This window comes from Amblyomma maculatum, chromosome 1 (assembly GCF_055883805.1).
Source record: "Amblyomma maculatum isolate TAMU_Amacu chromosome 1, ASM5588380v1, whole genome shotgun sequence".
Lineage (NCBI taxonomy): Eukaryota > Metazoa > Arthropoda > Arachnida > Ixodida > Ixodidae > Amblyomma > Amblyomma maculatum.
Window position 1 is genome coordinate 368898012 of NC_139344.1, and position 13552 is coordinate 368911563.

The 13552-nt window shown below is 46.3% G+C and overlaps 1 protein-coding gene across 1 annotated transcript in view; it reads right to left on the minus strand.

The window, feature by feature from the left end:
* The window catches only part of LOC146208101 (SEC14-like protein 2), a 51722-nt gene extending 40598 nt beyond the window's left edge, over positions 1-11124 (minus strand). The window contains exon 1 of the mRNA XM_084591764.1: positions 10764-11124. Within this exon, the coding sequence (XP_084447890.1) occupies positions 10764-10817 (54 nt within the window). The 5' untranslated portion in view covers positions 10818-11124. The remainder of the gene's footprint in view (positions 1-10763) is intronic.
* Between the last annotated feature and the right edge of the window lie 2428 nt (positions 11125-13552).

Sequence of the window (13552 nt, forward strand, 5' to 3'; positions counted from 1 at the left end):
CCATTCAAGAAGTATACCATAAGTTTGTATAAACACAGAGTATATACCCACACCCAAACGAGCACCATCGACCCTGAAGGGGGACTCTCGAGAAAATTTACCCTCTTGCACGTACAGAAAACACCCAATAATGTATATTGTTTGCATAGATAAACGGCAACACGAAGCTTGTCTTTATGTCAGGAACACAGTTGGCAGGTGTTTGCTCTGCCTAACGATTCACGAATCCATTTATAGACAAACGGCGCTTCGGATATAGAATACATTGTCGCGAAGTGCTCGATCGCTCTCAGATTCCATGCTGATCAAAAGACTCGGAACAATTCTTACCCTGGTGGCTGTGTCATCGCAGAATGCTCGCGGTACTTCCCTGGGTTTCCTGCTCATTATTGCGAGCTAGTGTCCGGTCTGCAGGGAAAGCACAGACGTGCTAAGCATATATACAAAGTCTATTGAAGCCACTCTATATTTATATGCCGGATCGACTTCTTTTCGGGGAACTTTCATCCCTGACGGATTTTCTGCTGCCACAGACCAGCGTTAGCGGTTCTGAAACGTCTCTACATCTCCCAGCGAGTGAGTCTTCGTGCACCACGACAACCTGCAGCCCACAGTCCCTCTCTGCAAACGTCTGCGAACGGCCTGAATGAGTGCCATCAACTTCGCACGCTCGGAAGCTCGTAAGCGTTGCAAGACGTTGCTCGCAATGTCGGTAGATTTTTTTTTTTTTTCGCGAACGTGGCATAAGGTATCTTACATGAAAACGTTTAAAGTACTTCATTGCAGGAACCGGAGAAGGCTCCTGCTTTTATTGTTATCGGTCAGCTATTTGGAGAAGTATCTCCTTTGTTCCCCGTTGGGGAATCCCACTTTCTGTAGAATCTATGACGTCCTTGTCCCTGCATAAGTCGATACAGCTGGTGAAAAACATTCACCTGTGCAGCCGGTGTTGAACACTTCGGACAGATTGTTGTTATGAGCCACATAGGTAGGGTAGGCTAACAACTCTTTCGCTTCCGCGAGACGCCAGGAAACTGCGAGGGGACGTATAACCAATTCTCAAAAACATACTTGGAGTGGCAGTCACTAGAGGGGTGCGCTACTGGGCTAGGGGCCATTTAAGCCGCGATGTTCCCTAAATTGAGCAAAGCATCCAGCGAGGAGTGTCCTCGTGGTATCGCAGACATCGCCCTCGTGTTCGATTCGATGCCCTCAATACCCGGTGCACACCAATGCTCGCGGAGGACCTGATTAATCTGTTTAATATTGTCGAACCGCTGGATCTGCCTGACAACTCGATCCAGTCTTCAGGCATGTTATACAGTACCTGCAGTGTAACTTAATCTCCTACCGCTAGGATCGATAATGAGACGTTTGTGTCCCTTCAAGTGAAGCTGCGCACGGCCAGCACGTTGTCCTTTTCCTCCGATTGGTGCATAGCGCTAAAAAGACAAGGACACAGCGAGACACACAGGACGGGCGCTAACTTACAACTGAATTTTTATTGCAAGACCAGGCAATATAAGCACTTTCTTGACAACCTCCATTTCGCCGCAGGTCAAGATCCAACGGAAGGGTCTTGGTTCGGCAAAGTTCACCTGCCGGGCCAGTGCAGCAGTAATATCATTGATGCCGTTTGATGGGCTGCTGAAGCATCGTATTTTTCCTCCAGTCCGCAGCATAGACAGTAAAATGCGAAACTTCCGCCTCCGGCTGCTTTGGGCGTGGGTTTTTGAGAAAACCGGATCTCTCTTCATGTCCGTCTCAGATGAGCCCCAGTAAGAAACTGTGCGACCACTGCTGTAGGCAGTTCAGCAATCAGAATACATTGACACACGGAAGGCTTAAGTGTACCAGTCATGCATTATCACAAGTATTGTCGCGTGGTCGTGATAATGCCACGGGCGCAAAAGAACAGGCTGGTGTAGAACACTAAATCAACTCTATTGGGCTGGCTTGCGCTTGCCAAACTAAGAACTAAGCAACTCGGCGGTGGTGATAGAGCGAATGTTCTCGTTGGTCAACAAACTACGTATACCCGCTACATTAGACGTTAATCAGTGTAAAGTCGACGAAGAAACGTCTAAATAAACCCGCCAAAGGAAACGGGAAACGCATGGAAAGCGCGGAAACAGTTGTGCTCGGTTTAAACCATTCGAGACAAATCTCAGTGCATCTTGTGCTACAGAAAAAGTGATAAAGCCGCTAACGCGAGAGGTTTGGCACATTTTTAAGTATTTATGGTAAACGAGGGCGAAAAGATGAACACAGCAGAGAAGACAACACGACAAGCGACAGGAGTTCAATTGCGAGTGAGCGCTCGTGTCGTGTTGTCTTCTCTCCCGTGTTCGTCTTTTAGCGCTCGTTTACCATGAATAATATAGCCGCATCACACGACTTTCAGAGTGAACGGAGAGCACTAGATCGTTCCATGAGTTACAACCACAGTGCACGCCGGCGACTGTTGAAAAGAACGAATAAAGATTACAATGGCGCGCGGCAGTATTAACACGATAGCGTTCTAGCAGACTTTCAGAGCAAGGCCCATCGTCCTGCGACGAAAACCCTGATTGGTCGAGAAGGTATTGCTGTCACAACTGCATGATCTCGCGCGGGAACCTGAAACACCCACCACAATCACACAGTGCAGCAGGAGTGAGGTCATTGCAAAGTAAACTGGGTTTTAATATCACACCGAACTTAACTAATTGATCAGAACATCAGATAAATTTTGATTATAAGGTCGCAATATGACAAACATCAATCTCACATGTAAGCATGTAAAGCATATTAAATGCTCTGAAAAAAAAAATCGAGTAACGTGAGAGTCGAGCCTATGCTCTTCGATGGCGCAGCAGACACGTTACACTTAGGCCGAAGAGGCACGTCCGTCGGATCTTAATTCTATACCACATTATTAAAATTATTAAATTAATAAAAATACGTCTTGTGTATCTTGCGGTAAATAAAAATAAACATATAATAATACAATAGTTCGTGCCTGAGAAGTGGAATGCAAAAAGGGCCCTATGATGCTGAAGGGCACGGCTATGATGCTATAGTGCACGGGCTATGATGCTATGATGCTAAGGGCTATGATGCTATAGTGCACGGCTGGTTCAGGCTTAACATGTAAGCAGCCAGCTTATAAAGGCTTTTGCGCAAAGAAACGGAAAGAAAAAGATGAGTGCCTCGTGTAATGCGAGATTCGGTGGAAGCTTTTGGGATACTTTCATTTCACAATATATTCAGGTACACAATTTGAGACCGCCATGCATGTATTCAGTTACCCAACTCTCCTCTTTATTTTCCAGGCATGCTCGCCTTTCGACTGGCGTAATTCCAGTTTGCCGTTCTATATATATGTGTGCCTCTCCTGGGCCGGCGCTTTTCGCAACAGCAACCGCAGAGGAACCTTCCACCGATCTTGCCAAATGTTGTATGATCTTTATTGCCTCAAAGCATAAAGAAGCTCATAAAAAGGAAAACAAAAGCGAAAAATGATTGGCTAATCTAATAAAGTCCAAGAGAACACTATGATGTGTCCACTGCGTCCAAGCATAGCCTCCTTTATAAAGGAGGCTATGGTCCAAGCAATGACGGGTTGTGCGGCGAGATACCCACTGCCGCCAGGTGGCAAATTCTCGTTGGCTTCAGCGCCGGGCAAACCTACAAGCGGTGAATATCGGCCTTATTCTGGCAGTTGCATACAGGACACAGGAAACCCTGGGAGTGGATATATTATGATTATCAGAACTTGATGAGGCCACATTCGATTGACAGCCAGGATTTCGGGCAACCCCGATCCATGTCCCCCGAAGCGTGACCTACTCTGTGCAGGCAAAAATGCAGGGGAGTGTTATCGCCCGCGGAAGGACGAGAAAACATGTGCGATGCCGCAAGTGCCCCTTTCTTGTGAGAAGGAGGATGGAGTAATCCATACTGAGGAACCGTGGAATTGATGAGGGTGCGTTCGCCAGGCGGTTTGCAGAAGCTACAGAGCTTCGTGAACTGAGTAAGTCCCGTGAGACCCACTCAATTCCAATGGTTTACGAAAAGCGAGCCGACAGACGATTATATCCTGGTCTTCTGACCTATTTGTAGGATGAGAACAACACGCTGGAGTAGACATGTTGCTTGAAGGGCATCGGTGCCATGACAATTTTAGCTGCACCCTCTACTGGCAGCAAGGTAATGGCGGCTACAGAGCGAAGCACGTCTTGGACGGCAACCAGCTAAGACCACAAGGAAGGAGGTTCTTCGAAGCGTTGACTATTGGGCTAGTTGGTGATCAGTCTTAAAATTCATCTTGTTTAGCGGAAAAGGATAGGACACACAGTAAGAAAACACGTACAACACAAGCGCTTGCGTTGTACGTGTTTTCTTACCGTGTGTCCTGTCCTTTTGGGCTAAGCAAGATGAATTTTAAGAGGTTCTTCGAGTTGAAATGTAAACGTCTTAGGAACTCCAAAGTTGCAGTCACCAAACACTTCGTCCTGTTGCCATGGCACGAACCCTTCCATTGGTTCTCATGGCAGCGATGCACCTTGCTGTGGTGGCCTTCTTGCTCTTGCCACACCAACCTTCTTTCATGGTTGCCACCTGGAGGACGGTTCCTGTAGCGGCCACCTTAGGCAGCGCATTTGCTGCCATTCGCCATACATTTATTCCAAAGTATAACGAGAGAAAGAAGATGAGATGGCTGCACAGTATCAAAGGGCACTGAACAAGGGTAGATGGAGGAAAGCCTCAATTCACAAGCCTAAGCCATAGGCCGAGCCAACTTTTCGACAAGTGGGCTTGTCTTCGTCTGGGCCCAGACGAATAAAAGTCGTCTTGTCAAAATGTTGGCTGAGCTTGCGAACTAAGGCTCCCCCTAAACCCCTTATTCAGTGCTCTTTCTTCCAAAGTAAACATCCTCCGGTTAGCTATCATGGCCACCGCCTTCCATTCGTAAATTCTTAGTCTCTCGCCATCCCCTCTTTCCCTCTGGGTGGTCCTCGTGGTCTTCTGATTATGGACCGCATTTTTAAGCTTTTTGCCATCCCCGTTATCTCTTCAATGCTGCTCACGTTCTTTAATTCCACCTCATGGACAAGACTTTCTTGGCGGTCTAACTGGCAGCGAGCACATGGCACAGCAGGGAATTCAAGTAGGCACAGTGCTGACTCCTGGTGCAGCCAGGATTCCCTGGACGTCGAGGTGGCACACAACTCCACTGGCATGCTGCTTCTGTGCCGCTTTCATCAAGGAGGCGACGCTGGATCACCTTTTCAGGAACTTGCCCCAGACTTCGGGCTGCGTGCGAATGACATCTAAACAGCCCTGCACCATACCCTGATGAAAATGTGAAGCAGATGAGTTATTTGCAACGCCGAGAGAAAATTTTGGCATGCGGTGTCGCTATGCAATGAAGTACAGAAAGGTTACTTTTTTGCGACCCACAATCGTTTCTTTTTGTTGTTGCCCATGCACCCTCCTGTATAAATGAAGGGAGAGGTAGACAGGGAGTCAACAACTTTATACATTTTCACTGTTGCACAGAATGTCGAATTTGGAATGGACGCAGTGACAATCGGATTTTCGAATCCGTCCACGGTGGGTAATAAGAAAGCTGTTCGAATTAAATTTAGGCCGCGCCTACGTAAACGTCTAGAGTACGGAGGCGAATATATAGTTCTTATGTGGGGGCTTGGCTTATTTCCGTCTTTCTCGATCTTACTCCAGGTGGATGTTCTTGTGAAGTGGCGGGATGAAGAGATTTTTACTGATTGCAGCATGAAGTGTTCGCCTGACCTTTGTATGGCCGGAGAGGCCCGAGTCGGAAAAGAAGTATTTGGCCCGTTTGCATATACGAAAGCCTATGATATTCACCTATGAGGTGCGCTTCTACCAGCGCTTCTGGGGTATTTGCACTCCTTGCTGATTGAATTTCTCCATGTTCGTTGATTTGAGGAGGAGAGCAGTTGTATGGGCTGTACGGATTGAGTTTTTGATTGAATTTTTCGGTCACCGTGGATGTGAATTAGAGGTAAGGGATAATTTACAGGCCAGTTTAGTTAATGACTGCTAGCAGGGCTTGATACTAAATTTCTAAATCCTCTGTGCCAAAATGCGTGTCCGGGGAGCAGGCTGTACCCCCATCGAAACGCCGAAGCCGGCGCTCCCAGATAGTATATATACATATATATAGTGGTTTGGCGGCTTAACCACTACGCCACCGCGGTTTCCTTAAGTTGGTTTTCGGAGAAAAGAATGTGCATTCTCTCACTACTGAGGGGACGTCTACACTTGTCCGAGGTGCATATTTCGTCGGTTGGAAAACCAATCGCAAACTACAGCCTGCAACTTGACTAAAAGATGGGAAGCGAAATGGTATGACGTCAACTGAGCGCTGCACAAAACATGATTACGTCACAATTTTGATATGAAGATATGAAGTCCCCTGCGTGTTTTCTTCGTTTTCGTTTTATGCACACGGTCAGTGCAGCCCTGCGTCAGTGGCTGAGAAGCGGCTTGCGCACATTCCATTTTGGGCGCCCATGCATTTCAACGTTTCTAGATAAATACGGACGCACCTCCGCCCAACTCCTCCCCCCCCCCCCTTTTTTTTTTTCTCTCCCTCCCAGCCTGGCGCTGGAAGATAAAACCAAGCTTATTGGGCTGTCGTGGTTTGTGGCTCTTCGGGGCTGTGATTTAGAAGCTTTCTCCGATTGTAGCGGGGGCTCCTTGCCGGTTATCTGTTGCTAAAGCTGTCCACGTCCTCGCCGCTTCGGCCAACGCGGCTGTTGCGAAGCGAGTCTCTTCTTTCAATGTTTCCTCGCGTTTCTCTGTCAACTCTCCTCTATCCGCCCGTGGCAATGGTGGCGACTCAGTCGGAGGCAGTCGCCATTCCTCTATTTTCAGTCGCAACAACAACAACAGCGTTGCGCCATGAATGAGATGTGGTTTCCGTCCAGGGCGCGCGCATGTGCAGTTCGGACACCGATGAAGTTCAGGATAAATACGGAAGCTCCCTCTTATCCTCAACTCCTCTCTGGGGCCGGAAGATAAAACCGAGCTTACGCTTCGCATGGCCGTGGGCAAGATATACTAGGATGAGCAAAGGGAGCGAGCAGTCAGTGTCCGGCACATTCTGTAACATTTTACATAACCTGATGCGTAGCGGTTTTAATTCTATTTTCATTCATTCACGAATTGTAGTGGCTAAATGCGCTGTTTGTTGCCAAGAACGAAATGAAGGGAACTGTTCCGCGCTCTTGGCTACTCCATCCACAAAGTTTGCATGGGTAGGGGAGAAGACCACCTATCGCCTGCCGAAACAATACAAGCGTAAACAGACTTACAAATTATATTCATCAATAGCGATTAAGATTACGTAAACAACGACTGCTACTTAATTTCATTTATTAGTGCGCTCAATATCGTCACGTGGTGGTGACCAGGGTCGATGGCACAAATGAAGAGTCGGTGAGTGCACTGAAGAAACTCTTTATTGAGCTGACTTGCGCCCGCAAAAGAACTAGGCAACTCGGCGGCGGCGATAGCAACAAACGCGCTCGTCGATCGTCGAACAAAGAATGCCCGTCGCACTCGTCAACGCTCAATTTAAAGGCTGCTCACAACACTCCAGATAACGTCGCAATTGCTACCAGCACAAGCTGGAACATTGTAGAAAGACACACGAGTGGCCGGAATCTTCGGGACAGATCTCGGTGCATCTTACGCTACAACGAAACTGATAAAGGTGTGACTCGCGACATCGAGCATTAACAAACAAAGAATACGGAACTGATACGCGATCCAGAACCAGATTGATAAGCCTGTATGCCGGCGGCTGTTAAAAAAACAACAAATACAGGCTTGAAGGTTTCGCGGCAATATCACTGGCATTAGAGAGGAGTATGAAGAGTTAATACCAAACAAAGAATAAACGCAGCAAGGAATAACATACAAAATGTTTGGCTCCTAATATACAATGTAAGATGAAGCATTTTTGCAACATTGGTGACTTTCAATGGCAACTACGAGACCGTTACAGAAGTATATTTTGTGAAATAGGCAGGAACGAGACAAACGACGACAAGAATGTAGACTTACGCTTTATTTCATGGTAGAAATGCTGGTAATTCCATTGTCGTTGTGCAAAACGAATCGAGTGTGATTATTTCGAACAAGTTCGAGTGAGAGTGTTACCTTGTCAGAGCCCGCGTCCCGAATGGAGGAGGCGTATTCAAATGTAGTGCGCGCGCTAACGTTCTGCAAAGAAGAAATTTTACTGATACTGGGGTGGAAGAAGTGTCTCAAGTATCCGAGCATACGACTAGCCGCGTTAATTAGGAGGTTAATATGAACGGACCAAATAAGAACTGACGTTAAATGCACTCCAAAATAACAGCAAGATGCTACTAGCTCAAGCATAGTGCCAATAAGATAGCGGATTGCTGGGCGTTGCTCAGTGAGTAATAGGCGTGAAACTTTTCACTTATTAATGTTAACTGTCATAAGTCAATGGTTGAGACAGTCAGGTATAACGTCAAGTTAACTAATGTATTACGTCTTGGTCTAATCTCTCGTAGGATAAATACGGACGCCCCCTCCTATTCTTCTCTTCACAGACTTCGCAGTCATCAGCGAACAGATAAATTTTGCATATGGCACGTTGGGTAGGTCATTAATGTATATCAGGAAAAGGAGAGGACACATGGTAAATAGAGCCTTGAGGCACTTCAGTGTGCACTGAACTACTAGATGAAGCATGACTGGCAATTTTTACAAACTGAGAACGGTGAAAAATGAAGTGTTTCAGCCACGATAGAATTTTAGTATCAAGGTTTCTGCCTGATATATATAGGCAGAAGCTTATGACAAGCTTTGTCGAACGCCATCTAAAGAAATACAATCGGCAAGAGAACAATAGTCAAATATTGGATGAACCTTATTAGTTAATACAATTAGCTGTGTTTCAAAAAAAAGTGTATTTCTCGTGTATATACTTTAAACTCTCTAGTTCGCATAACAAAAGAAACAACAGTGACAAGCTTTAGGAGCTTTAGGAACTAACCTTGACGAGAACACTAGCTTGGCTTCTGGCATATCAAGAACCTTTGATATTCAGGGAAGGTGTAGAGGCTACACTATAACAATGATAATTAACCATAGAAGTAATTTTGCTCAAAGTGTTCGCATGTAATGTTAATGTCACGAAGAAACTCAGGTTATGAGCGACTTCTGAGTGGAGCGCTTGGGATTAATTTCGATCACCGATGAATTTTAAGCGTGCATTGACACCACACTGAACGCGGTTGCAGCGGAAAGGTTCGATGCTGGGTACCCCGGGTCAGTAGCCGAGTGCTTAACCACTGAGCCACTGCGACGGGTAGCAAACCATTTCATTGTATGAGAGCAGAAAGAAGTGAAATCTTCAGAAATGCCTTGCTTAGGCGCGCGGTTCTACTCGGCAACGGCCCATCCTTATTTCTTGTCATATAAAGCCAACTTTATTTCTAGACAAGAAGTGTACCTGCCATTCTGTCCAGGGGAGATTTAAAGTGTAGCCGATTTACCAAAAAAAAAAAACAAAAAAAAAAAAACAACTCCAGGCGTTTCGAAAAAAGTTGACGCTACTTTACGTTAACTTTCTGCTCGCCAATTGTTAAAATGTTTTGGACTGGCCTTTAAGTTCCTGTTACATTGAAAGGAAAGCAGAGCATTGCCCATTGCGTACTTCGAAACACTGCTGCCGAACAGGTGCTGCATTCTACCTGCAACCGAAGAAGCCGGGTGAGTGAGCTTTAAGCTAGGCCGATGTAAGCAAGTCAAAGGCGAGAACGTGTGAATTTATGTTCTAAGTGCATAAGGAAACAAAAACCAACAAATTTAAAAGTATGTTTAGCTAGCACGCCACGAAGGGCACAGCGACCCTGTCTGACCGAGCGATAAGTTTCAGAAAACGACGGTTGCGGTAACATTTTCAAACCATTTGAAGTTTCCTAACAAACACGTCAAGTTCGCGGAAAGTTCCTTCACCGTTTCGCTTAAAAAAGAGAAAAAGAAAGGGAAAGTTAAGCGAGAGTGAACGTTGAAGCAAATAATTACGAGTTTCGAAATTCTTTCTTCAAATCGAGTATCAAACGAGTTCGTGGACAACATCCTTCAACACAGTCCAAGTCTAGCGCTAAGTTTGAAAAAAATCTATCAGCAGCCAAATTTTCAAACCATTTGGAACCATTTCCTAGTAGACAAACCAATTTCACGGAACGTTCCCTAACCAGTATTGCGCAAAAAAGGAAAGTTAGCCGAAAGTGAGTGCTGAAACAAAATAGTTTAGTTTTGAAACTGATTTTTCAACACGAATATCAAATTTCGCACACAATATCGTTGAAAGCAGTGCAAATCCAGCGCTAAGTTTGAGAAAACGTCTACAATAATACTAATAATTGGTTAATAGGAAAGGGAAGGCGCAATGTCACACTTTTTCCGCGGGCACCTGAATCGCGTCGGAAGGAAAGAATATCAGCAGCCGAAATTTCAAAGAATTTGCAACCGTTTCCTAGAAAACACGTCAACTTCGTGCAACGTTCTCTTACCATTCTGAGCAAAAGGGTAAATTTAACCAGTAATGAACGTTGAAACAAAAGAATAATGAGTTTCAAAATTGCTCCTTCGATCCGAAAATCAAATTAATTCGTGCACAACGTCGTTCAATGAAGTGTGTGACGTTGGTGGGTAGATTAAAACTGCGATCACAGCCACTCACTCACTCGATCGAGTGCCGCTTGCTGCGCGGCCGAGAGATCCCCGATGTAGCCGCTCATGACTGTTGCTCCACGCACCGCTGGCCGGAAAGTGACACCGTCGCCACGCTGTTGGCCTTCGGAGAGGCGGCTCGCCGAGAGCGCGAATCGGGGGCCCCGCGGCGCTGACGGTGCGAGCCAAGGTCGTCCGCGCGCATATCTTTCCTCTTTGTAGCCTCTTGCTCGTGCCCTTTCCACCGCTGCCTAGCGCCGAGATCCGAGGTTCGAATCGCCGATCACGATGCACTCGATGATGATGCGAGCACGGGCAAAGCAGAGCACCGGGCTTTTCAAGCGATTCGGTGGGTGGGCCTGTTACGGCGATGGCTACACGGGACAATGCAACCGGTGTTTATGGTGTCACCATAGTGCGTCACAGCAGAAAAAATCCACTTTACGGGCCAAAGGTGCGGGAGCTATTATCAGCCTCGCACGAAATGATTTTCTATCGCTCCTTCGATAAAAATTTCACTGGGCGATACTTCGCGTGACTGGAAGCGATAGGATCCAGGGTAGAACGAGAGAAAGAAAGAAAATGGCTACACGTTAACAAAACATATAGCGCTGAACAATGGTAGAGGGAGGCAGCTTAAGTTGGCAAGTAGAGCCAACGTTTCTTCTAGTGAACTTGTCTTCATCCGGAAGCGATAGGGTTATTTATGCCGCAGATTTGTCGCTTGGCCAAGTTATACGTGGATCTAGCGCCGCGTTTCCGCATCTGGGCTTGCGGAAGGCAGTCACCGCCACATTATGTCAGAGGTTGTAATGCATAGAAAACGAAAATACAGCACGATGACAAAACGACTCAGTATAATGCGGTACAGCGCTACTGGCGAGGGGAACTGTCATTGAGGTACTCTGGCTCAACTCGTGCAGTTGTTTGGCCCAGTACACGGGACACATATTTCGTGTCTGTCATGCAAACGCTTTTCCTCAATGACCTCTATTTTTTTTTAATTGCTTTATGAAAGCTTTTGTCTAAAGTACGACAGCGTTACCCACATTTAGATACAGCCTACTGGCTAATTGCATACGGTTAGTGAGCCCCCTTGGGATTTCACTGCGATTCCGGGCACTCGGTAATAAAGGAGCAACTGCGTTGCCGTCTCAAGGGGAGATTAGTTCCCCAGAATTTACCGGCGAGAAGGGTTAAGATAGAAGAAAAGCCAAAAACAAAAATATAAATAAAAACAGGCAGACATCGAGTAGAAAAGGTAGACGCTTGAGCATGTTGGTTAGACATTATCGATGTCTGTGTCTCCTCTCGTCCTCGCCGTATATGCGCTGCACCGATTATTTTGGGTAGAAATTCTGCTTACATGATGCATAAAAAAATAGATGATTAAAAGAGAAGCAAGCGAGAACTGTTTAACCGTTATAGTTTTTCCATGCGCAATTTTCAAGTACGCTGCGCTGTTTTGCCATAGTTCTGTTTACTTTTTTTCTCGTACTCTTCGTTGTGAATTGTTTCGTGTCCTGTGTTGTTGTTGTGCTGGTTTTTTTCCTCAGGCAGTTTTCGACCCCGCCGGGGTGGCGCAGTGGTTACGGCGCTCGACTACAGCTCCCCAGGACGCGGGATCGAATCCCGGCCTCGGCGGCCGCTTTTCGGTGGAGGCGAAAAGCAAGGTGCCCGTGTGCTGTGCGATGTCAGTGCACGTTAAAGAACCCCAGGTGGTCGTAATTTCTGGAGTCCTCCACTACGGCGTCTCTCATAGCCTGAGTCGCTTTGGGGACGTTAAACCCCACAAACCAACCAACAATCAGGCAGTTTTCTTGCAGTGCTGTTTTGGCGTAAGCTGGTTTGTCGTGCGCTTTTCTTTTTTCTTGGCGCCCACCGGCGTTGTCACTCCACAGGGAGCCGGAGCAGTGCATAAACTACACCCTTGTAAATATCGGCTCCACATAACTTTTTTCCGGTTCCGCATAAGTTCCACTCAAAACCTCTGTTCCTATCATTCTTAAATAAAACGAGGTTCGATAAGATTCTTCTTTTTATGGTGGGTCTGCTACCTTCACTCAATTTTTCAAGTGCAACTTCTGTGGCACGTTTAGGCATTCTTCAAGTCGCAAGACCATCACATTTCATCGGTATGGCTGTGTAAAACACAGTACCAGTTACTTGATGACGTGTTGCAGACTGAGCTATAGGTCACTGCTCGCAAAATGAAAAAGGAGGCACGCGCACTTATGATAGACTACGTTTCCTCCATTGTGCATGGGACCGTTCGGACGTGACAGCTGAGAGTCAGTGGCCTGAAGGTCGGTTGACTTTCCTCGAAAAGGCCATTGCAGGAAGGTGCGTTTGCGTGGTGTTGTTGTCTCTGACGTGCGTTCCATATAATAAATGTTTTTGTCTGTCGATAGTCGTGTTGCGGGAAAGCGATGATCGTAAAAAAAAAAAAAAAAAAAAGGAAGGTGCGTGCACTACGATGCGTACACCACGTGTCGTATCATCTAAAAAGGCTGGTCGCGAATCATTGGTCAATTTAATGGTTACAGCGACTAAATTGAAAAGTTTGACTTCACCTAAAAAACGGATCACTCGAAAATTTACTCGGGTCACAGACACACACGGGTGCGCGATACACCACCACAACAGTTGTGTGGAATGCGCGGCAGCCTTTGCATAGTCTGTATCATTGACATGCTAAAATGCTGGCATGAAAAGATTCAGAGCACACGAAATTAACGTTCATCGAGATTGCATAAAATTGAAAATTCACTGCAGAAATGTTCTCCTCCTAATCTCCGTCGGC